The 24,520-nt window shown below is 30.9% G+C and overlaps 2 protein-coding genes and 1 long non-coding RNA gene across 6 annotated transcripts in view; 2 read left to right on the forward strand and 1 right to left on the reverse strand.

Annotated features, from left to right (window-relative positions):
- Positions 1-1,256: 1,256 nt before the first annotated feature.
- On the reverse strand, positions 1,257-4,409 carry LOC129926091 (uncharacterized). The gene is made up of 4 exons (XR_008777772.1): positions 4,327-4,409; positions 3,006-3,112; positions 2,588-2,656; positions 1,257-2,233 (listed from the first exon to the last, which is right to left on the reverse strand). It is a non-coding gene; the product is annotated as an uncharacterized LOC129926091 (long non-coding RNA).
- Positions 4,410-5,823: 1,414 nt separating this feature from the next.
- Positions 5,824-15,304, forward strand: LOC106053250 (origin recognition complex subunit 5-like). Of its 4 annotated transcripts, none has more exons than XM_056025210.1 (14): positions 5,824-5,939; positions 8,334-8,502; positions 9,245-9,337; positions 9,559-9,774; positions 10,041-10,115; positions 10,896-11,007; positions 11,169-11,299; positions 11,652-11,791; positions 12,336-12,397; positions 12,574-12,686; positions 12,992-13,042; positions 13,921-14,031; positions 14,671-14,783; positions 15,149-15,304. In XM_056025210.1, the coding sequence occupies exons 2-14, from the start codon at positions 8,395-8,397 to the stop codon at positions 15,192-15,194; spliced, it is 1,371 nt and encodes a 456-aa protein (XP_055881185.1). In that variant the 5' UTR covers positions 5,824-5,939; positions 8,334-8,394; the 3' UTR covers positions 15,195-15,304. The 4 variants fall into 4 exon arrangements, with proteins under 4 accessions (XP_055881185.1, XP_055881182.1, XP_055881184.1 ...); XM_056025207.1 differs by lacking the exon at positions 5,824-5,939 and adding an exon at positions 5,971-6,097; XM_056025209.1 differs by lacking the exon at positions 5,824-5,939 and adding an exon at positions 6,169-6,204.
- A 3,252-nt stretch (positions 15,305-18,556) lies between these two features.
- The window catches only part of LOC106053226 (reelin-like), a 63,520-nt gene continuing 57,556 nt past the window's right edge, over positions 18,557-24,520 (forward strand). The window contains exons 1-5 of the mRNA XM_056026053.1: positions 18,557-18,573; positions 18,763-18,984; positions 20,737-20,949; positions 22,795-22,990; positions 23,981-24,051. Of these exons, the coding sequence (XP_055882028.1) occupies positions 20,754-20,949; positions 22,795-22,990; positions 23,981-24,051 (463 nt within the window). The 5' untranslated portion in view covers positions 18,557-18,573; positions 18,763-18,984; positions 20,737-20,753. The remainder of the gene's footprint in view (positions 18,574-18,762; positions 18,985-20,736; positions 20,950-22,794; positions 22,991-23,980; positions 24,052-24,520) is intronic.

Raw genomic sequence — 24,520 nt, forward strand, 5'->3', positions numbered from 1 at the left:
GCAAATAGGTTTTGCCTATCGGAAGGCCATTTCGGAATATATAGGTGTTTAAAATGAAACTCCAAACATCTGGACTTCCATTAACCAAGAAAATAAGCTTAGGATTCAAAGAGACGACACTGGCATTTCAGCTTAGACAATCAGTAAAATTAATAGCAACTTTAATTGCAGTCCACCAAACAAGATAAAAAGAAACAAGTGTGGCTTCAATAGCATTGATGATATTTAGTTTACTTTTCTCTCATTTACTAGTATTACTATTTCATTGACTAAGGTTTTTTATTGTTTCCTGCAATTTGATGAAAAATAATAATTAAATTGTGTGTAGTCTATATACAAATGTTTATAAGAGATCACAGCTTAGCTTAATTTACTTAATTTCAAAACTATGATTTTGTGTTCTGACTCTACTCTAAATAAATTATATTTTATTTTAAGAATGCAAAGTTGGAAATTCTGTTCTGATGAAAAAAAATTATTAAAATAAAGTAGATGTTTGTGGTTTCTTTGTATTTATTTTTAAATTATTTATTCATTAAAAATTAATTGTTCATTAACATTTACTTGAAGTAAAGATCAAAAACACAAATTCAATACATGATCAGCTCTCAATTCATGCAGATCACAGCCCATCACTTAAATGTATTTACTGTCAATTCTACACACTATTCATTTCAAAATGTTGCTTTAAATTGTTATATGACACAATCAAAGTACTGGTACCTCACATTGATGTAGGCCTAAAGCACCTGAAATAATGACAAATTTTCATTCAATAACTTGTACTGTCATTTATTATCAGACGTGTTAAAACTAATGACCTGTATCATCATCATTGGCCTCCTTCAGTCGTAGAAAGACTAAGGTTTCATCTCAGAGCACACTTCCTCATGTGGCTGTGGAGCCCTATTTTGGAGACACTCCCGTCCACAGATAGCACAGGTTAAGGTGGCTTTTGCTTCGGTGGTAGAGGAGCTGGCCGTTTTTTCGGATTATACGTTTTTCTTCCTGAGCTGAGACCTATGTACTTTCACTGTCCATAGCTTTCTTGGTCACTGTCTCTCCATCTGTTGCGGTCTAAAGCTATGTCTTCCCTATTGTCAGTATTGATTTTCACTGATTTGAGGTCACGTTTTATTACATCTATGTAATGGAAGTGGGGGCGACCAGTTTTTCTTGTGTCAGTAGTGTGTTAAAACTAATGACCTGTATATATAATTTATTAAGCAGGAGCATCAACAAATCTTGAACAATAATTGTCTACAGAAAAACTTTATTCTTATCCAAACAATATACATTTACAATGTATTTAAGCAAGTTAATTTATATTTATACAAATCTATATGGCCTAAAGATTATAGCATATTTTGATGTGTAAATACCAAGTTACATTATTACATGAAAATAGTGTGCTCATTTTTTAAATATTCTGGGTAATAAAAATAAAAAACTAATGATACAATAAAATTGAAGCATTAGTCAAAAAAAGAAAAATTTCACTCAAGATCTATGTGAACTCTGCTTGAAAAAAATCATTTTGAAATTAATTTAAAAAAAAAATTATGGTTCTTTAGTCAATGGAATGATAGCAGCAATTATTTAACAATTTCATGATTATCCATTCATTTCAATATACTTATAACTGAAAAATAATTCATAAGGTTTAGATACAACCATTTGAAATAATGATTATAATTTTTTTCTTAATTTACTTAATTCAAATCTAATATATAAACAAGATTTCCTCTGTCAAGAAACTTATGAGGAAACAACATGCATGTTCTTCTCAGTAAGTTTTGCAAAGGGAATTAAGAATATTTAATTGATGTTGCTTTTTTTTTGCCAACATTTTAAACCTTTGCACCAGGTTTTAGTTTTAAGGAGAATGCACCATATTTTATATGTTTACTTTTGTTAGATTCTTATTTTAATTTTAAAAAAGTAAAATTTCCCTTACCACTCATCCACTGCACTCCCTCTTGTTTTAATGGGGCTCAGATTAATAGTTTGTTTTCAAGTACAATATCAAACAGATTTAAAGAAATACTAAATCCAAAACTGTTGGCTGAATGACAGGATATACATAAATATGTATACAGCTTACAGTATAATATATATATCTTAAATTAAAATTGGTCCAAGACTTTTATTTTGCAACATGATGGGATTTTCCTTTCTGGTGGTGCTATGCAGGAGTCCAAGAATCTCATCTTTTCTCATAACACAAAGTTATCTAGTTATAAAAATAAATAAAAGGATTTAAAAAAAAATATGTGTGACATATGTGTTGACCATGCTAAATGTATATATGTTATTAATTATAGTTATATAATTTTGCCATTCTAAAAATAGTCTGTACCTAAAAGGAGCTACTGCGTTAATGTGTAGACATGGCCCTGACCTTAATAGTTATGAATTATTACTATAGCCGAAGGCAGATGTTCAGTTAATTTGATGCACATTGAACTAATCTAAAAGCAACTATAACATATATTATGATTTACATTTTCATGGAAAACTAGTTTTTCAAAAATACAAGTACTTCAGCTTATGAGAAAAGTACATGGGAAAAATTGCAGTACCTTACCTTTAAGAGGTGCAACCAATCATTGACTTTTCAGGAATGCATGCCTTTTTCTTGCATTTCCAAACATAACTGTAATTATACAATTAGGCATATTGGTAAATTTCTTTTGAAAACATTAAAATTAAAAAATAATATTATTAAATTGAAAACGTTATTGTATCAAACATACAAATTATCAGACAATTTTGCATAATTTCATCTAACAGTTTATTGTAAAGGAATGGCCTGCACAACAGCCAAGGTATATTAGGCATTCATGAAAGATGAATGTGCTTAAGAGTGTTATAAATTAAAAAAAAACTAGAGAAAAATGTTAAATTCCATCCCACATATTTGGATGTTGCTTGACCATGAAAATCACACAATTCATAAAACATCTATTAGATAACTAAAATAAAAATTGTATAGTAGTACTTACATTAAATATTGAATGGATGCCCAGAGAGTAGAAATAGTATAAGTATGATCCTTGAGCCATTCTGGTACATCATCAGAACTGGTTGCCATGGTTCTACTTGTTAATAACTGAAACATTACAAACATTTTTTTTTATTTATAATTTATCACAGACTAGAATAGAAATGTTGCCAGGAAAAATACCAATGGTTAGAAAACACCTGATGCTACTTTTGTAGCCTTATTACTGGTTAAAATGCACCAAAACTTCATTAATTAAATCTGATAAGAAACATATATGTATCACACAAGTCCAAGTTTATCAGAGTGTCATAGCAAATAATTAACTAGATATGTGAGTTTTATATTAAAGTACTGAATTTCAGGGGATAGATCCAACTTGACACCACATCATTTATTATTTCATGAACTCATGGGTATGGCATGGAATGGAAACTATTATTTAATATATATGGGGTGTAGGCAAGGCATGGATTATAAATTGTCTTGTATAGATTAGATTGGGTAAAACTGCCAATCGAAGGTAACTTTTACTGATAGATCTGGATCAATTATAAATTTATGGGACCTAGGCCTGCATAAATTTTATCTTTTATTTATATATTTTATGTACATATATAACTAGTCTAGAATCTATAATTATATCTTAATAATAATTTTTGTAGATGTCATATAATATCTAACATATTAAGTATAGATCAGTAGATTTAGAATTTTAGCTAGTGGAATATTTTTATATCCTAATCTGAACTGGATCTATATATCTAGAATTTAGATCAGTAGATTTAGTATTTTAGGTAGTAAAAACTTTTATATTCTAAATCTAAACTGGATCTAGATCTAATTATTCTAGAATCTTAGATCTAGAAGACTAGTTGTCAAGATTTGACTACACTATGGCTAATGCACTAGCTTAGTAGGCCTACTAGATAGATCAAGAGACATAGTACTAATAGACTCGTCTTGCCTCGTTGGGCCTCTCAAATCAGCTACAGACTTTAGAGACAATTTAGGAAGGTGAATATCAATCCAATTCAAAGATCTACAATCTACATGTTAGAATCTAGCTAGAGATGCTAGATCTAGACAATCTAGTCTAGAAGGCTTATCAATAAAAAATAAAATCAATCATTTCTAAAGTTTGTAAAATTATATGTAGATCTAATCTATCTATTTATAATATAATAAAAATCTATGTCTACTTTTTAAATATTTAAAATGATATGGCTGATGATATTAATTATTTTAATTGAGACATTGACATACTGTCACATACAAAGTAACAAAATAATTAGATCTTATACTAACTCATAGACTCATACCGTATTGTATTAAACCTTCGAGTTTACATTCCACTATCTTGACTTGACTATATTGACTAAATAAAGGGCACTATGATTATAGATTTAGATTATTATCTATGATGATGATGTTTATCAACTGGTAGATCTATAATTAGTATCGTCACTTTAAGTATAATCAGTATAACCACTACATTTGTTTCATTCACTGTCTGTATCAATAATCGTGTGAAAGTGAAGTCTAGATTTAGATAGAATTGATAGATTATAGATCTACTATTAAAAAGTCTATACTAACTATAGTGTCTATACTAGGCCTATAGTATAGCCAGTATGACTCGTATGAGTATACTCATATACTGTAAAAGTGTATAATAGTAAGTATAGCTATAGACAGACTACTGAGACTAGATGATCGATAGATCTAGACTCTAGACTAGATCTATAAGTATAAATATTCATATTGACAATTATTGATCTCATGTATGGTCTAGATCTAGATAAAATAGAGTGGATCTCATGACTGTCTATATTAGATCTATTGATTTTTTTTTAAAACGTTAAATAAATCTAGACCTTAGTCTTAAACTTTAGTCTAGATGTTGTAGATCTATATTATATTTATATTATTCTAGATATTATACAAGAGATCTAGATCAATATAAGGTCGGTTTTTAAAAAATTCGCATTCGAAATTTTAAATACCCAGATTCAAGTATTTATATATCCATATTGGTAGGTCCGAGTTAATCATTTATTAGATCTATTAAAGCATGTCTATATAAAAGATTATTATTTTAAAAATATATTATTATATAAAAGATATATTTATGAATATTTACTTTAAAAAATTAAACAAAATGAATTTTTCACTTTTGCCAAATTAACACTCTGGCTAGCAAAAAGGATGACTCCTCAATACTGTGAAAAGACGATAACTGCATGAGTTGGTTTGGAATTGTATTTTGTAAGACTAATTTTCAAAACATATCCTTCATGAGAGAGAACGAAAAAAGGTTGTCAAAAAAAAAAAAAAAAGCTGGCTGGACTACGCAAATAATGGACCAGCCTCTCTCTCTTGATATCTTGTTAAGAACATTGGTGACCGGGAAAAGTGGATGGTTTGGTTGCGCGGGACAGATGATAAAAATGACATGTACATAAAAAAATTCCAGATTTTGTGTAAAATACCCAAATGAGGAAGTACTGGAAACACCTATTTTAACGAAGTGGCCTTAAAAAAAAATCTTTTGTGACGATCCATTATTCAGGGAAATTGTATCTATTTTATCAGATAGTCAGAAAATGGATAAAGTTTTTACAGATGTAATAAAATATAGTGTGGGGAAGTTATACTCTCAATGAAGGTCAATCCAAGTGGCTCTCGGAGTAAATTTCTTCTTTGGCATCCTCATCGATTTTTCAAATTGGTATGGTGCGCGAAGAAAGATGCGCGACGGCACTCTGATCATAAAATCTCGAAGCTGGTGTTCCATTAGTATAGTTCCATGATTTACACCTAGATTGTAGAATTCCGGCGGGGCCTATGAAAGTGCGGGGCCCACTGCGGCCGAATAGGTTGCAGTGGCCTAAGACAAGCCCTGAATCTACGTCTAGATTAGATCTAGATACAGGTCTAAAATATAAAGAATTATCTAAATAAATCCCAAATAAATAAAAATAAAATAATAAACATAGCCAGGATGTAGCCTAGATTTGATAGATATTTAGTCGTTTAGCCAATCACATTTTTTAAGAAACCTTTCCCGCCATGCCATGATTGTGGAAAAATGTAAATATTTAGATCTAGAGACTCTAGATCTAGATCTATATAGATTTTTAGTACTCTAGTTAACTCTGTGTCTCTAGTAACAGTCACTGAGTCAGCAAATGTGACTAGTGAGTCACTAGTGACTAGTCTAGATCTAGAATTTTTTATATTAGTCTATTATCTATATGAGTATAGATGTATCTAGATCTACTAGAATTAATCTAGAGTCTAGATCCACTCTACCTACTGTCTCTACTCTCTACTGGCTCTAGCCGCTAGCGGCACTCTAGCCTAGGGACTGACTTGTCTTGTGACTTGTCTTATAAAATATAGATCTAGACTCTATCTAGACATTTTCTAGACTAGATTAAGATTATATAATAAAAAAAAAATAAAGAAAGTTCCCCTTTTCAGACCTTGTGGTCTATACTCTATCTATAGGGCAAATATTTGAAATAATGTAATTAATGTAAAACAGTAAAAAGTAAAGCCTGGTGTCATGTGGCCAGCACAATGACCAACCGCCTTTCTTTACTATTTTACTTTTCAGAAGTGAGTGAGTTTTCCCCAACTAATCACCTAAATGTCAGGTACCGGTGTACACATTTCTTAGACTTAGAGCTGGGTGGACGTAGAGTCGCCCAAAGATCCCGAAATTAAAAATCCCATGATTCGAACCCGGGACCCCTAATTCGGAAGCCAAGCACTTTACCACTCAATCACCTTGCCTCCAAATAGTTATAGATTATTAACTTATAGATAATTATTTTATAATCAACTAAATCATAATACTCTGAATCTGATTTACGTCCGCCACTGTGACTGTCACGACACTGACACTCTAGAATAGTCTAGAATCTACAACTTCTAGTAGAAGTAGACCCTAGGCTTATCTAAACTAGAGTCTGTAGAGACGGTCTTAGACTTCTATTTATATAACTATATAGAATTTTAATAGATCTACTCATCCTGGCCTGCCGTGTCGAGCCTTGGTAATTAACCTCTGAGAATGTCTCAAGCGGCGGCTAACTGGGACCTCCTCCATCTACAGTTTTCAGGGCCAAGTGGATGGAGTTAATTAAGTCCAGAGGGTCTAATCTAGATATATTCTAGATTAGATATAGAGATCTATAATTTCTATTGTAGTCTAGATCTATAAAACTATTATATATATACCTCTCTGTGTACCTTTACTATCTTTAGACTTATTAAAATTAAGCTTAACAGTAACACAGTGATTTAGTGATGTGACATTCATTAGACTTGGATCTAGTTTAATATATAATATTATATAGACTCAATTATAATTAATTAGATTTAATTAGAAATTTAGATCTAGTGACGTCTAGTTGTCTAGATTCAATATAAGACTAATAGAGATATATATATATATAATTAATATATTAAATAGATCTAGACTCTTAATTATATAGACAGAGTTCATTGAGGACCATCAAGCATTCAATGACATCAATGATGGCATCTTGTTTTTGAAGTTCTAGTTTTAAAAAAATCACACAAGTTTACAGAGTTACAAGTCATAAGAATTGTAACATAACATTCTGCAAAGAAATCCCTCAAGTAAATTTAAGTTACACCCTACAACTATTAGCATATATATATGTATAAATATAATATGTAATTTAGTGTAGATCAGCCATTCAGCATTTCTCAGACTGTTAATCTAGACTGCTAGTAGGGTGTGACGTCCTGGGAAAAGGGGTGGTGGTGCAGTAAATTTATTTTTCAGAGGGGGTGAATGTTTTCATTGTAATTATCAATCTATGTTTAAATATTGACCAAATTAAACTGACATTAAAATGTGATTAAAATAAAATTTTATTAGAATATCTTAAGTAAGAGACTTTTCATTTTTGAATAAAATTTTTTTCATTTTCTAATGATCCTGTTTACAGACATGTGTGCTATATTATCTTGAATGTTCCTCGCATAATAAAATGGGCCAGCGCTGCCTCCTTATTTATTAGACCAGTGACTCGACTTTTTTTTTGGCATGGGCTTTTCTTACCATGAGGAAAAGGCATTATAGACATCATGACAAAGAATTTTAGAATGTTAGCTCCAGCTAATATTCTAAGATTGTAGTTTGGTCAACATCTGTTAAAATAGTTTTTTAATGTTGAATTCCAAATGTTTGAAATAATCTAGATATCTAGGCTTTCCTCTTCAAATTATTTCTATCTTAGTGTTTACAAGTAAACTAAGTGGTTCTCTTTGTGTTTCACTCAACTCTTAGACTTGAAAAACTGAACCATTAACTGTTACCTGAGACTTGGCACACAGGCCTGTTTGTTGAAATGGAAACCATTGAATCATCACAGCAGCAAGTAGAAGAATATACTCTAGGAAGACGTGTACTATGTAGACAGGCTCAGATAAAAACACTGATGTCTCTGTTTGGCCAGGTTTTTTTTTTTTATTTAGTATTAGTTTTGCAAGTCCTACAAAATATTCCTTTTGTACTAGAATATATATAAAGATCTATATTTTGTCAATTTTAGAAGCATTCTTGAGATATAAGTGATACATATATTATATATATATATATTTTTGGGGGGAGGGTAGGGCTCTTTGGGTTATGACACTGATCTGTTCCTACATTGTTTTGTAAATCAATTTTTGGTATAAGTTGCCGGAACATACATACATATTATATGTAAATGCTGTAAGCACTTATTCCATCTTAACACCTACCCTAAAACAGTAACCTGCATAATTATACAAAAAATACATTAAGGAAATATCAGTGTGATTAGTAACGTGAGAACAGGCTTATTGGGAGGAGGAAGCTGGAGATACCGGGGCAGGTAAGTCTGGAGAGGCACATCAACTAGTTCCCATGCACGAAGTTTGGGGTTTGGGTTAACGATGCAAAACCACTTAAGTCGAAATAAGGCTATGTGTGTATGTATATATATATATATATATATATATATATACACACACAATACATTAGAGATGTGTCATAACCAAGAAACATCGTAACTCTGGACAGACGTAACCTGAGGACTCCTGTGTGTATTTTAAATATATATATATGATTTGATGATTGTCCTTTTTTTTTTTTCAAAGAAATAGCCAATGTTGTAAGTTTAAATGTGTTAAACTTTAAAAATTGATATCTAATCTAAGTTTAATGTGTTTCAGAGATATCACATGACACCAGGATCACTTTTCGTGTATGGTCATACAGGAACTGGAAAATCATTAGTAATACAATCCTTGTTGTTGTATCTCAAGGTATCTAATAACATTTACTATCACAAAAAAATAAACATTATCAACATACATAGAAACAAATCTAAAAGATTTATGTTTACAGTCTTTACTAGGTTTCAATTTTGTTAGGCACTCAGTTCTCTGTCACTTTGTCCCAGTGATGATATAAGTAAAACCTTTTTTTTGTTTAATAAATGTTCATAACTTTTTATAACATTCTTCTCTGTTTGATGTTTTTTCAGCTTCCACATATTGTTATGAACTGTGTGGAATGCAGCTCACCAAGATTTCTGTTTGAACATATTTTTAACAACATGCCAAAAGGGAATGGTGTATCAAATACAAATTCTGCAAACACAGATGATGAATATACAGATTGTGAGGACATGACCAGCTTTATACGGCAGTTAGTCAAAGCTGTAACTGATAATGGCCTCAGAAATGAAACTTTGTATATAGTAAGTATATTAACTAAATCGATACACTATGACCTAATATATATATTTTGTGTACAACCTATAAAACCTAATATATATATTTTGTGTAAATAAAATATGGGTTTGTGAATGAACCATTAAGGAAACCACAGTAGTATGTTATTGTGTAATAAGTGCTAACTAAATGATAAATTGTTGATTTTAATAACTTCTACTCTAAAAATGGATTATAATGCTTTTTAAGGTTCATACCATGATTTTAAAAACTTAATCAAATTTTTTTTTAGGTATTAGACAAAGCTGAAAGACTGCGAGATACAAATGTACATTTACTGCCTGCTCTTTTACGTTTACAAGAATTAGTGAGTTTGAATAAGTTACACCCTATTTTATTTAGTTAATTTTCAATTCTAGGTAATAAATATTTCACAATTTTTTGTGATCACAGGTGACATGATACGTGTTTTGTGGCCACTATAATGACCATGCCTCTTTCTTTTTGAAAAGCTATCTTATCATTAACTCATTCAATCTCAATCCACTCAATTTTAGGCGCCTTAAATCCTTTACCTAAGGGAGATGAATCTGCAAAAAATTAGTTTACAAAGAAATCAATAAAAATATCATCAAAGATAATAGAATGAATCCAACTGCAATACAATTAGAACTCATTACTTTATATAATCCAAAAAATGTTTTGTGTATAAATCCTCAATGTTCACTTATTAGAACAAAATGTTTGACCTACTATTTTTAAAATCACCTGGCTTTGGACCAAGGCTTGAGACAATTTTAGAATCATCCATACTTATATATGTATCTAGTCTAAATCACTGCTTTCATTATCCACATTGACAATACCTATTTATTTGAAGATTAACATCTCATAAAGTTGCTTTCTTTATCTATTATACTGAAAGTGTAAGATGATCACAAAACTGAACAATTTTTACTTTTCCAACAATTGAAATTGATAAATAAATTAACAGTTAACTCCCGTAGCCTGTCATAGTCACATGCTTGCAACATTTTAATGTTATTGACATTTCATGTATGTCGAATCCATGAATACAGAATCCTAATCTGTATGAAGTTTTGAGAAATCCCTCCAATTTTTTAAAATATTTTTTTTATCGCTTTAGTCTGAACTGAATGTGTGTACAATTCTGATATCGGAAATTGTGTGGGAAAAATTCAGATCTGGAACTGGATTATGTGAACCCTATTGCCTACACTTTCCTGATTATACTCGGCGTAAGATGTTTCTTTTTTTTTTTTTAAATGACTGAATATTTGGTCATTTCATGCTAAATATTTAATGATATAAAGCACATTAATAAAGCTCTAGGTATAGATTATTTTTTGAAACATGTAACATCTAGACTTGTACATTGTACTTCATTGTAATGTTTCAGAGGAACTGAATGAAATAATGTGTTTGGATGCTCCAGCCTCATGTGATAAGGAACTTTATGCTCTATATGTAAACATAGTGCTCTCTGTGTTTCATATGGTGTGTCGAGACCTAAGAGAACTTAGGCATATAGTGAGAACCAACATTTATATTGTTTCATTTAATATAATAAGTACAACACCCTAGAAATACATTATTCATAATATATTATTTTTGGATAAGTACTTTTTAGTAGCTGGCCTCGAAATGTACATTATTGTAGAATTTCTATGTTTTGTGTGTGTGTTTTTCATATTATTAAATTCAAAATGCAATCAACATACACATAGGAAACCTTGCTGGACAAGGTAAAAACAAAAGATGTTTGGGCAACAAGGCCTTCATCTGCTACAATCATTCACCCCTGCAGCAGTAAATCTTTTTATAACATTCAAATCTTCATTCTTCCATATAACAAAATGATCTTTTTTGTTTATTTTCTCAGGCTAAACTAAACTATCCCTACTTTATAGAACCCATACAAAAAGGAGATGCAGATGCAAGCCAGGCTAGAAAGCTGTGGAGAAATATTGAACCACATTTAAAGAAAGCGCTTAATAGTGTCTACCTCAGGGAAGTGTCAAGGTCAGTTATTTTGGTGTTTGTAGCTATTTTATGTAATTTTTGCCAGGCAGAGCTGATAGTCTTTTCCAAATTATGAGGCTTTTTAATGTTAGAGATTTTGTAATAGTAATTTCTTCTTCGTTTTTTTTTCTTTCACCTGCTCACAGAAACTTATTGAAGAAACTCTTTAATTACCTGATACAAGTCTTTATATAAGCTAGGTCTACATGTTCGTAATACGTTTGAGGATTTCTCTGACATTTTCTTTTGTTTTGATAATTTGAAAGCCTCTAAATGCTGTTGATGGCAGCTGATCAGTGGATATAATGCCAAGTTAAAAAGTATTTTCTGAGTTATATTGATTGCATATAAAAATTGAAAAGTTAAGACATTTTTTGTATATGAAAACAATTTTTCTGGTTTATTAGGTGTATATAAAAGAGAAACTTTTGGCCAAAAAAAAAATGAAATTCATGAATGAATGTATTTAATCAATACTAAGCTTTCAAATAATCTAGAGATAGATAGATATATTTATAGATATAAATTAAATTTTTGATTGCAGTCTTCAATGGGAGCTAATGCAGCAAGCAGAATTTGATCAGTCAGAATCAGATATTTCAAAAAGTAAGTTTTGTCTTTATTTGAAACAAACCACTTTTCATTTGACAAAATATTAATAAAAAATTGTAACTGTTGAAATATAGTGGGGCAACATGGTTGTGTTCTTACAACTGTAATTGATGTTAAATACATTCACATAAAAAGAATGTCTTTTCACTAGCTTTGGTTTTCTTGTGCAGGTGCTGCTAGTCGATCACACATGGAACTGCCCTATTATTCCAAATTCCTTTTGATTGCAGCCTACCTGGCTTCTTACAACCCAATGAAGTATGACAGGAGATTTTTTGCCAAGGTGGGTAACCTTGTACCATATTACTGCCATTCGTTTTTAATGAAATGATTACCTCTCTTACTAACATTTATCACCCATAGTTTGATTTGTGTTTTATAAACTTAATTAGATGTTAAAGTGTATACTACAATTGTTTTTCTTTGTAATTAAAAACATTCACTAATACATTAAATACACAATTATAACAAAGATATATAATTTTTGTAATTTGTTTGTAATATATAGATATGGTAACTACAGTTATAACTAAGACATGATTTAGCTGTATAATTTTAAATGTAATAGTATTATGATTTCAATTTTAGAATTCTGGTCGAATTTCCAAGCGAACAAAGCTGATTAAAAAGAATGTCAGGGTGAGTACACATTAATAAGAATTTAAAAAAATTGAACTTTTTAAACTATAGACAAAAAATTGTTTGAAATAATTTTTTTTTCTTATCATATATGCAAATGAACTTACTGATTAATAATAGAAAATTTTAGGTAATGCTGGAAAAGTAGTAGATTTTAATCTCTAAAAATGATAACCAAACAAAATTCATAGACATGTTTTGAGAATTGCTGATGACTTTATCTCAAACTTATTACTTGCCACATTACTAACCACATTTTTTTTTTATACTAACAAACAAAAAAGTTCTGTGTAATCTTTGAACCAGCGTTCCTGCTTCCTACTCCTTACTTCTTTCAGGGCTAGAAGTGCAAGTAGCTAGAAATAGTTTACAAAACTTTCAGGGCTAGAAGTGCAAGTAGCTAGAAATAGTTTACAAAACTTTCAGGGCTAGAAGTGCAAGTAGCTAGAAATAGTTTACAAAACTTTCTGGGCTAGAAGTGCAAGTAGCTAGAAATAGTTTACTAAACTTTCAGGGCTAGAAGTGCAAGTAGCTAGAAAAAGTTTACAAAACTTTCTGGATCTAGCCATCTGACTTTGAAAGACACATTGAGAGTTTCATTGTATTAGCAAGAAGACTTGACATCTGACATTCAAAGACACATTGAGAGTTACATTGTGTTCAAAAAGACTTGACATCTGACATTCATAGAGACATGGAGAGTTACTTTGTATTAGCAAGAAGACTTGACATCTGACATTCATAGAGACATGGACAGCCATATTGTTTATATTTAAAATATTCTAGAAAATTGTGTTACTTAAAATTTACTTTAAAAAATGAATACATATTTTCTTTTTGATTAACATAATTAATTTAATAACAATTTTTTTTTACAGACTAGCAATCACTTGTTAGGCCCAAAATTATTCCCCATTGATAGATTGATGGCCATATTTTACTCTATTGTGGAGGGGAATGTTATGCCCTCAGCACAGATTTTTATACAGGTAAAAAAATTTTTGGTGGTAGGCTCTTTTGTAGTCTGTGCTATTAAAAAATGTTGTGTTGTTCTTAGCTGCTGCTCTGCACTTTCTGCAGAGGTTGATTATAATCAGTTGTTTAATAGAATCTGTTTGAAGGGGGATAATTTAGGACACTCGAAATCCTTAAGAGTCCACTCATTTGTGATGTTTGAAAGGATTGATGGAATTCTAGATTTCAATTTCTCTGACAAAGATTCTCTAGATTTCAATTTATTGGACAAAGGTCTCTGCTTCTCTGTATGCCCTAGGCATGAGCTATTTGTCTGATTCTTTTTGTCTTGGTGACTGATTAATAAGCTGACTTAGCATCCAAAATAAAAGTTCCACCCAAAAAGATTTGAATTTGTAAATTTTTTTATTTATTTTTTTTAATCCCCTTTCCTGTAATGGGGACTTCACACCTGATGTGGATATTACTGGCATTGTTCTGGTGATGCAACATTCTGGCTAAGCTACTTTGCTTCAGTTATTTTTTAACTCTGTCATGCATTGAGAAATGAGGAACTTTATTTTTGCTTTGTAACATCTTTTTTTTTTTGCAGTAATTTTTTAATTGGAGAAATATTTTATTATAGTACAATTGAAACATTTTGCTCTGTACAGATAAGTTCTTTGGTGAGTCTGCATCTACTGTGTCAGGTTGGAGGGGAAGACAAAATAGCAGCACCAAAATACAAGTGTATGGTGACCTTAGATTTCATTAGATCCGTAGCCAGGTACAGATTGAAAATAATATTTTTTTTTACTAAAGTTAAACCATCTTAAGACATTTTTAATAGCCTTATGTCTTTTTTTTCTACTTCCTAATCCTTCAATATTAATTTCTACTCATTTTTTAATGTTTAAGTATCATCTAAATTAATTATAATCATGCTTTTTAAAGCATATTTTGATAAAAGAAGGTATAAGTACTTTGTAAAAAGTCAAAGTAGATCTGGAAAAATAAACACAAAGGTTTGGATATGTACAAATAAAACTTGCAATATTTGCACTTTCAAATTTTATTTAATTGTTGAAATGTAATATCCAGTTGTAAAATGTTCCTAGGAAATAAAAATTTAATTTTTCCTTCAAATTTCAGAACAGTACAGTTTGACATTATGAAGTATCTTTATGATTTTCTTTGAAGACCTGAACAGAGTCAAGGCAAGCTTTATTTATTGAATGTTTTTGTTTATGTTTTATTTTATAATACAGATGAATATTAATTAAAATAAAAAAAAATTGAATCAGTAAATTTTTAGTTCGTTTTTTTTTTTCATTTTAATCTGCAAGCATAATGAAGCAGATTTTTATTTAGGTCAGTTTAAAAAAAGTAAAGCTATTCAAAGTTAGTTTTTTATTGTTCATCTACACTTAAAAAATATGTTTCTGGTATTTGCAGTTATTTAAAAAACTTCTCTCAGATTAAATAAATTCCATTTATTAAAAGAATATTATTAATTTATTTTAACAAATAGCATGAATAATTGGTTTACTAAATTGTAAATTTATATTTTCCTGTGAATGATTTTCTATAATGTCTTTAAAAATTTCACTTTATTGTTACTGTTGATATACCAATTCACGAAGATTAGTGAATGCCAATAACAAATGTAAAATTATTCTTATTACCTGCTAGAAGTCCCAACATGTCAGACATTTGTTGTCTTGTCAGCCATAGGCCTATATTAGAGTACAATCACCTTTTGATGGAAGCATTGAAAAAATTCTTACAGCCTAATCACACAGTCTTTTATTAAAGTGTAGTTAAAAAGTTGAACCTTAAAGTAATGCACTGATGCTTTCTAAACAAATTTACACACATTTTTTTCTAGAAATGTTTAATTTTGTACACTCAAGTTATCATTTTGACATCTAGGAATAAATGAAATGGTCTTAACAATTAGCTTTAATTTGGCATATTCATTGAAGTTACTACTACTACAAAAATTATTTTAAAATTATTATTATTTTAAACTTTTTTTATTGAAATCCATGCTGCACCGGATATTGGCTAACCAAGAATGTTAGAACTGACTAGACAAAGAGATCACCTGACCAATAATGAGGGTCATTTATGTGCATAGATTTACAGATTTTTTTTACTTTTTGAAGTCCTTGAAAGGATCTTGTGTTTAACAAGTAGGCATAGACTGAAAGAAAGGGTCAAGAATGATTGAATGATGTAAATGTCTAGTAAAGTCTTTTGGGACAGTAAAAAAAAAAAAGGCTAGATATTGGGGTTATTGGTCATTAGTTGTAGGTCATTGACAAAGACGAAATATAAACCTAGAATGCATTCACCTTAGAGGTCACTAAGCAAAAAGCGAGTGCAGAAAAGGACAGTACAATTCAAGAGACAAATCAAACAAAAAAACAAACAAACATTGAGATACCAACCACAGGCTTGAAGAGACAAATGACTTCTGAAACAATAGTGAAACACATATCTATCTTATTTACACTTGAACATAGTGTACAAAAGAAACAACATAGTGTACATAGAAAACAATGATATAATATAAAGAAAAGTTACAACAATGTGTACAAAGAAAGCATAATGTGTAAAAAAAAATAAAAATTAACCATTCAAATATAACTATTTCAACAATAAAATCAATTATGATGTAAATGCAAAAGTTAACCTTAGGTGAGAAAAGGGAAAGAACCAAGAAGATCTTACCATCAGATTGAAATTTACTAGTACTGCAATTTTTTTTCTTTTGATACTTTTGATTCTGTCATGTTTTTTTTTCCCCCTGTTGAAATGTAAAGCTATGGAAAATTTGACCCAAAATGTAACAATATAGACTTATTGTTCTAAGGAAATATAAACCCACAAAGGATTGTTTCGTTTGTTTTACACAGTTCTTTTTTGAAAACTTGTTTTATTTTAAATTCTGTTTTAATGTATAAACTGTGAAGTCCAATTCAATTTTGTTATCAGTACAAGATTTCTTTTTTATTGATGTGTTACTACATTTATTGTTGACATCGACTTACATCAAAAAGAAAATATTTAAACATTTTTTTTTGCATAGCTTTTTGTTAGGGTAATTGAATATGCACCAAAGCATTTTTGTTTCTTGAACTATTAGTCAACATATTATAATGGCTCTTCATCATATTCTGGTAACTTTTTTCAGTGTTCTTTATCACACAAGTACAGTCTAGCATCACAACCTCTACTAAGAAAATTTTAATATATAACAATTTGCATTCAGAAAGAAATACACATCTTTTTAATAATACCTTTAAATATAGTATCCAGGGGAGGTAATGCAGCTGGTACTGATAACTTTCAGATTAGCAGCCAGCAATTCCATCCTTTATCTCTACTGTTTATCTTTTCCTGATAAACCATGAGAGAGATTGCTTATTGTAGAAACACTTACATGCTAGGTGAAAAACAGGCTCTAGCTAGTTTGATTAAAGGCTCACATGCAGGTTAAATATAAGAAAAAAAAACTTACTTTTATTTATTTTCCAAATGTATACATAACAGTTTAGTTTTTGACAGTATAACTTTTCACAGATGAAAGTATCAGGTTGTTTTAACTCTTTCTCTCCTAATTGACGATGCCAACGTTTATTTGACCCCATTACACTAAATTGATTTTTGGATTTTTAAAACTTTAATTCATGTTTTGTAAAAAGAGCATGCATTCTCTTATAAATTTATACCAAATTCAACATTTTCTAATATCAACCCAAAAAGTTATTGAAGTTTAATCATAACAGGATAGTGAATTACAAATGAGCAAAATGAATAATTCTATCGGAACGAGGGAAATAATTATGGAGAGAAAGAGTTAATAAAGTACATTTTTTTTCAAATATAAATCTGTGGTAGCAACCATGAGTAAGGGACATATAGTTTGATACTCAATGTATAATTCTTAATGGGCTGAGTGGTTAAGTGCTTGACTTCCGAACCTGGAGTCCTGGGTTTGAATCTTGGTGAAGACTGGGATTTTGAATTGATGTTGTTGTATTAACCTAATAAAATACTACATTAAGACATGTCTTGATTCTAGACTTTATTGTACAAGAGTGACAAAACAGTTTATAATAACGCAGTTTATACACACAAGCTGACCTGGACACCCAAGACATTTTGACACATAAGCACAGATCAGTATACAACACACAACAAGAAACATAAATACACTTTTATATTATAACCTAGATAACTTTCCATTGCCAACAAAAAATATATATAAAATAGTAGCAAAGAAATAGCTTAGCCAGAAAAAAAAAGTTTAAAAAATATTCTTGATGTAAAAACTCAGGCAAGGCACAATATAGAATGGTCATTAATGCAAACCTCTCAATGTGTTGATACAAGATACACTTTCTTTTTTTCTTTCTTTGATGTGCTAGTTTAAGTGGCCAGCTAACTTGAGAACCACTCTCTCTCATGGTTCTCACTAGTAGCTACTGTGCTGTCAGATTTATTGCTCACTAAATTCAACAATGATGTTTTTACCAGAGTGATAATGGATTGTTCTGGAGCTCATCTTGGTCAGTACAAAAAATGAAGGAAATTTGATACATCTTTTTTTTTTCTATGGCTAAGGCTGGGGAATGGTGAACATTTTTTTTTAAAGATAAGGGGGAGACAACTATCTTCCCTTGCTGTAGATTTGCTCCCCTGTAGTTGTTTATATTTGTGCTACTTTGCTGTGTTTATTTAAAAAAAAAAAAATACAGGATTGGCATGAAGCATGAAGCAATTTGAAAACAGGACTTCACATCTATCAGTCTGACATAGACACGCAATAGAAGCTTTCCTGGATGGATATCTCAGACAATATGTGATGGCTAGTTTCAAGTTATACACTTCATGGAGGCTTGCTTCATGAACACATGCACAAAAATAAATCTTCATCAAAAAATTATTTTTGTTGTTATCAAAAGCATGTTTGTTTAAAGGTGAGCTCTTTTTCTTTTTACTTTGTTTTTTTTGTTATGTAGAAAAACTCAAAAACATAAAAAAAAAATGTTTTTTTTTTTTTACTCTTTTCCTCTTTATTATGCTATAGTGCCTAAAGTATGTTTAGCAGTAAATGTCTGCTGACAATAATCCTACTGTAAACATAAGCCTATTAGTTTCTCCTATAACATGTTGCTTTATTTTTTAAAAAGAGATAAAACTGAAAATATTTTCTCTTTTGTTGTGTCATCACAAACTTATTGTGCATGTAGGAAATGTTCTGTACTTAAAGAATACTCCAGTTATCTATGGTCATGCAGGTTATTTGAACAGAATATGTGTAAAGTAACTGGCCTCTGATGTTACTAGAGATTTCAGATGAGAACATTTCTGCGTTCATTAGATATCATATTAGTGTCTTCTTGTTCCCCTATTATGCATACATACCTAAATGACAAACACCAATAAATAAACGTTTGTTAGATTTCTTGGGCCAAAGTTAAATATGCAAATATAAATAATAATCAGTTGTTTATTGGCTTCCAAACCAAGAGGTCCCGGGTTCGAATCTCTGTGAAGACTTGGATTTTTAATTCCGGTATTTTTAGGACCTCCTTGAATCCCCTTAACTCTAATGGGTATCTGACTTAAGTTGGGGAAAGTAAAGGCTGTTGGTTGTTGTGCTGGCCACATGACACCCTTGTTAATCGTCAGCCTCAGAAACAGGTGAACTTTACATCATCTGCTCTATAGATTGTAAGATCAGAACTATTATTTATATATTTTTTCTTTACCATCACATCTCTTTCATCTCTTTGCTATATATCAGTACAGTCATTAGTAAGTCTTCTCTTAACTATATGACTTTCCTATGACCTATATCACTTCTCAAGCTCTCTTTACTATAGGTCTTTTATCTTTTAATCTCACTCATCATTCCTTTAATTATGTGAGTTATCTTTTTTTTTGGGGTGGGGGGAGGGGGGGGGCTCATAATTTAAGTAGTATTGTGCTATTGCTGCTTTATGTAGTGAAATGAATGGAATCCTTGGTTTGAGAACCACTCATGAGATTTCTAATGACCATCATTAGCTTGAATAAGTTAAATATAAAAATTACTTTTTAAAAAATCTCACTTTCTTGAGTGAAATTGCATCATTTATTTTGAATCCATTATTATCTAGGGAAAAAAAAGTTGCTTAAATTTGGATTTGAACTTGAGCCTCCATTATGGAAGGCTGACATGATTTGCCACTGAGCTATTCAAGTACTTATAAAAATATAAGGGTTTATTAGTTTATTTTTTTTTACAAAGACTTAATTCTCTACATTATTGGGATTATTGTCATGAGTTGCAATTTAGTACATTTTCCTTATAAAAGAAAGCTAATTAATTATGACTAATTGATCAACTAATTTCATGTGTTGTCATATTGACAATGAATAATTGTGCAAAGTTCCAAGTTGATCCAAAAATAGGAAGTAGGAGAAATAATGTGTAAAAGATTTTCACCAGACCTAGTGACCCAATAATATCTCTTCCAGTATTTTAGATTTTCTGTTGCCTAATATAGAAGCTTTTTTTTTTTTAAACAATGTATTGAGGTTTTGTTTACTTTAATTCTATGAATGTTAAAGGATGTTTGAAAAAAAGTTGTGAACCACTATTCAAAGTTATTTGTGCTAAGTATTTTTGTATCTGGGTTTTTGTTTTACAATAATATCAATTTTGCTTTTTTTTTCTTTCCTAGTTCATCATTCCATCAATATGATTGTCTTCATACTGTTGTATTTACTGCCCCTGCCATTCTCCCGGGCCCAACTACCCAATTTCTCACCTTACTTCTTATTCTGTAACTATCATGGAGATTCACATGACTATGGAATAGACGATGGCGAGGTGGTGCTTAGCGTACAGATTGAGGGTGACCCACAAAGCTATGTTCCTGGAAGAATTTATAACAGTAAGTGTTACAAACTAGCATCTAGTTTTCTAATCTTTTTAAAAAAAATATTTTGATGAAACATAACTTACTATATAACAATAATTTCTAGGGAGATATTGCAGGGGATTGTAGAAGATGATCAGTTAATTAGTTAAGGCATGAGAAATTATATTAGTTTTATAATCTTTTATTCTTAATGATTGAATGAAGCTTTGCCTAATATAATAATAATAATAATAATAATAATAATAATAATAATACTCTTTATTATCCGTAAGGAAATTTGTCTTACAATTTGTGCATTACACCAAACAAAAAACATTATAACTATAAGAAACCAGAGTGTACATTCACACCAGACTCACTCATAATATACATGTGACAAAGTTTATACCAGATTGTTCTTATTTAATGATTTGATTGCCAGGGGAACAAAAGAGTGTTTGTGTCTGTTTGTCTTTGCTATCGGTGTCTTGTATCTCTTTTGTGATGGTAAAATCACAAAATCCTGACACAAAGGGTGATTCTTTATTTCGAGGATCTTGTTAGCTTTTTTATAGATGTTTGTCTCAAACAACTGCCCAAATGGGGTTTGTTTTTTGCCAATGATTTTGCCAGCAGCATTTAGGATTCTATTAAGTTTATTTTTATTTTTAATGCTCAGATTGCCATACCAGGCAGTGATATTGAAACTTAAAATATTGCAGATGTGAGCGTGATAAAACATAGCCAAGGCCTTTTCGCTAACATTAAACGAGGACAGTTTTCTTAGTAGTCGTAATCTTTGCTGCCCTTTTTTGCTGATATAATCAGTATTTGCAGTAAAATTTAGTTTATTGTCTAGGATAGTACCAAGGTATTCCTCCACTCTTACTAAATAGATAGTGCAGGGGAGAGTTGAATAGAGTCTGTTGATTAGTTAAGGCTTGAGAAAGAATGAGACCTTCCATGAGACCTTCCTCTTCTACTTTTGCTTTCACTCTGGCAGTCTAACCTTTTCTTAACCTTCCCTACATTCTCAAGCTTGAATTTCTGGTGTGCTTCGAAAGTTATTAGATGCTGGCATCATTACAATATGGTCAAATCAGTTAATTTGATTTTTTTTTAAAAGATACGTTTTAGCTATGCTGTCACTTGAAGAAGAACACCTACCTTTGACAAAATTTTGTAAAATTGATTTCCCATTTAGCCCTAGATTAGCTATACCTAAAAAAAAAAATCATACCCTAAGTTTTGACAAAAAAAGCAAATTTTGTTTTTGTTATTAGGCTACTATGTCATTGCTAGAAAGCTACAATTCCTAAATGCTTCAATGCTTGTCATAGATTGTCTCAAAACAATACAGTGGAAAGCATGGTCAAGAGGCTAAGTATGCTTGAACTTGGCTTCGCTACCTATGAAGGGGGGTTGAGATTCGGCACACGACTCGAGCAGAGTTGTTTTTACTGAGCACCTAGAGGCAGCACAGAAAAACCTTCTCCCAGATACTCCGCCCCCCTCTGGTCCACAAATGAGAGCAGACCATTGCCCTCTGAGCATGCTATAAGCGCTATATAAAAGCTTTAATTTATTTACTGGACAAAAGCTAATATTAGTCTACCTCAATATAAACCACATTAAAGTAAAATGCCTTTTTAAAGTCATTTATTTACAGTTATTTTGATGAGAAATAATGGGAGATTCGCCATTGCACTTTTGTATATTTGTTTATTTATTTGCATATTTTTTTAAAAAGAGTTATAGAAAGGAGAAGCCTGATTTTTGTGTGTAAACTATTGCTCTGTTGTTTGCAATGCCTTTTACCATTTGGCTTTACCAGCAGTTAGCTGCTTGTCATTATTAAACTTTTCTCTCTACTGCCAGTTAGCATATCATCAAGTGAAACTTTTGACAAGTTTGTAATGACTGCACTATACACCACACCAATCCGAGGTCAAGCTCTGGGCACTGGTGGCCATAATCTGATGTGTAATACCATTCCTGGAAACCGCAGACCTGTTAGATCTCTTATGATCAAGTGGGAGGCACCGCCTTCTGGATCAGGATGTGTCAATTTCTTGTAAATAGTAGTTTTTTTTTTATCACAACTGTAATCTAGCAATGGTTAAAGACAACATATTGTATTACCTTATAAAAGTAACATTTTGTTTTGTGGTCTAGTGATCTATGGGTTAGCTGATTGTAAGACTCTTTTTGTGGTTAAAAGGACTAAACTTGAGAATCATTCTAGATTTCATCACTTTTAATGAAATTACCTTAAATCACAACTTTAACTGTCTCTTAGTACATGATAGTTTTTATTGGTGTCATGACTAATTGATTAACTTTACTTCATTTGTTTTTTTTAATACTAGAATTGTGCAGTTGATTGCCTTAGCTAAAAGTCATGATTTCTTGTCATTATACCATAAAAAAAAAAAGTAAAGTTCCCTTTTCAGACCTTGTTGTCTATAGGGCAGATGATCTCTACATGGCCTACTGTTAACGAGGTTGTCATGTGGCCAGCATGACGACCAATCGCCTTTACTTTTCCCTAACTAATGTCAGTTACCCATTAGAGCTGGGTGGACTCAGAGGCGCCCGAAGAGCCCGAATTTAAAAATCCAAGTCTTCACCAGGGTTTGAACCCCGGATCTCAGTTCAGAAGCCAAGCGCTTTACTGCTCAGCCACAGCGCCTCTTCATTATACCATGCTCTAATGTAAATATGTGAGATGTGATGCGTAGTGACATGAACTGCGTGGCTACCTATTAAGGGGTATTGAGTTTGAAATGCTACTTGAGTTGTGTTTGAGCACCAAAAGGTGGCACCGAAACCTTATCCCCCAAATATCCACAAATGAGATTGCACCATCCCCCACTGAGTATGCTATAAGGATGAAAGATGCACCATACAAAAGTAATTAAAAAAAAAAGTGAAGGTTGTTGGCTCCAGTCTGACCAGCATTGATCTTTATAGAGAGCCATAATTATAAGAATTCAGCTTTTCTAGATGAACCTAAGTTATAAATATAATTTAAGTAAATAATATTATGTAACATTCTATTCAGGGCTTCTGGGACTCTTGGCCAGCAGTTGTTATTCAAGGACACATCTGTTATGTTATTTTGTGAAGAAGGAAGTAAGAAAAATATCTAGTTTGGTTTGTTTGTTCTTTTTTTACAAAGCTTATATCAACTCACTCTGTCGTCTGGTTTGTATGCTCTTTTTTTTACAAAGCTTACTCACATCAACTCACTCTGTCTAGTCTACTTTGTTTTTTGTTTTTTTCAAAGTTGATATCAACATACTCTGTCTGTCTAGTCTTGTTTGTATGTTCTTTCATTAGGAACAGTTTGAATGATCCTTTAAAAGTCGTCAAGCCTCATTTTATTTGAATGATATTGATGAATTTATAAAACACCTTTAAGTCCAAACAAGATAATTACTTTATATTGAGCCAGTCATTAGCAAAAACAAAAAAAAAAAAACAAACAACAATTGAAATCAATTTTAACAAATTGAGATTTATACATGATTTACATGCCTTATAAAACTACAGTATTTTTGTTTACACTTCTATTGTTAAAGAAAAAAAACTATGATACTAA

Source organism: Biomphalaria glabrata, chromosome 4, assembly GCF_947242115.1.
Source record: "Biomphalaria glabrata chromosome 4, xgBioGlab47.1, whole genome shotgun sequence".
Lineage (NCBI taxonomy): Eukaryota > Metazoa > Mollusca > Gastropoda > Planorbidae > Biomphalaria > Biomphalaria glabrata.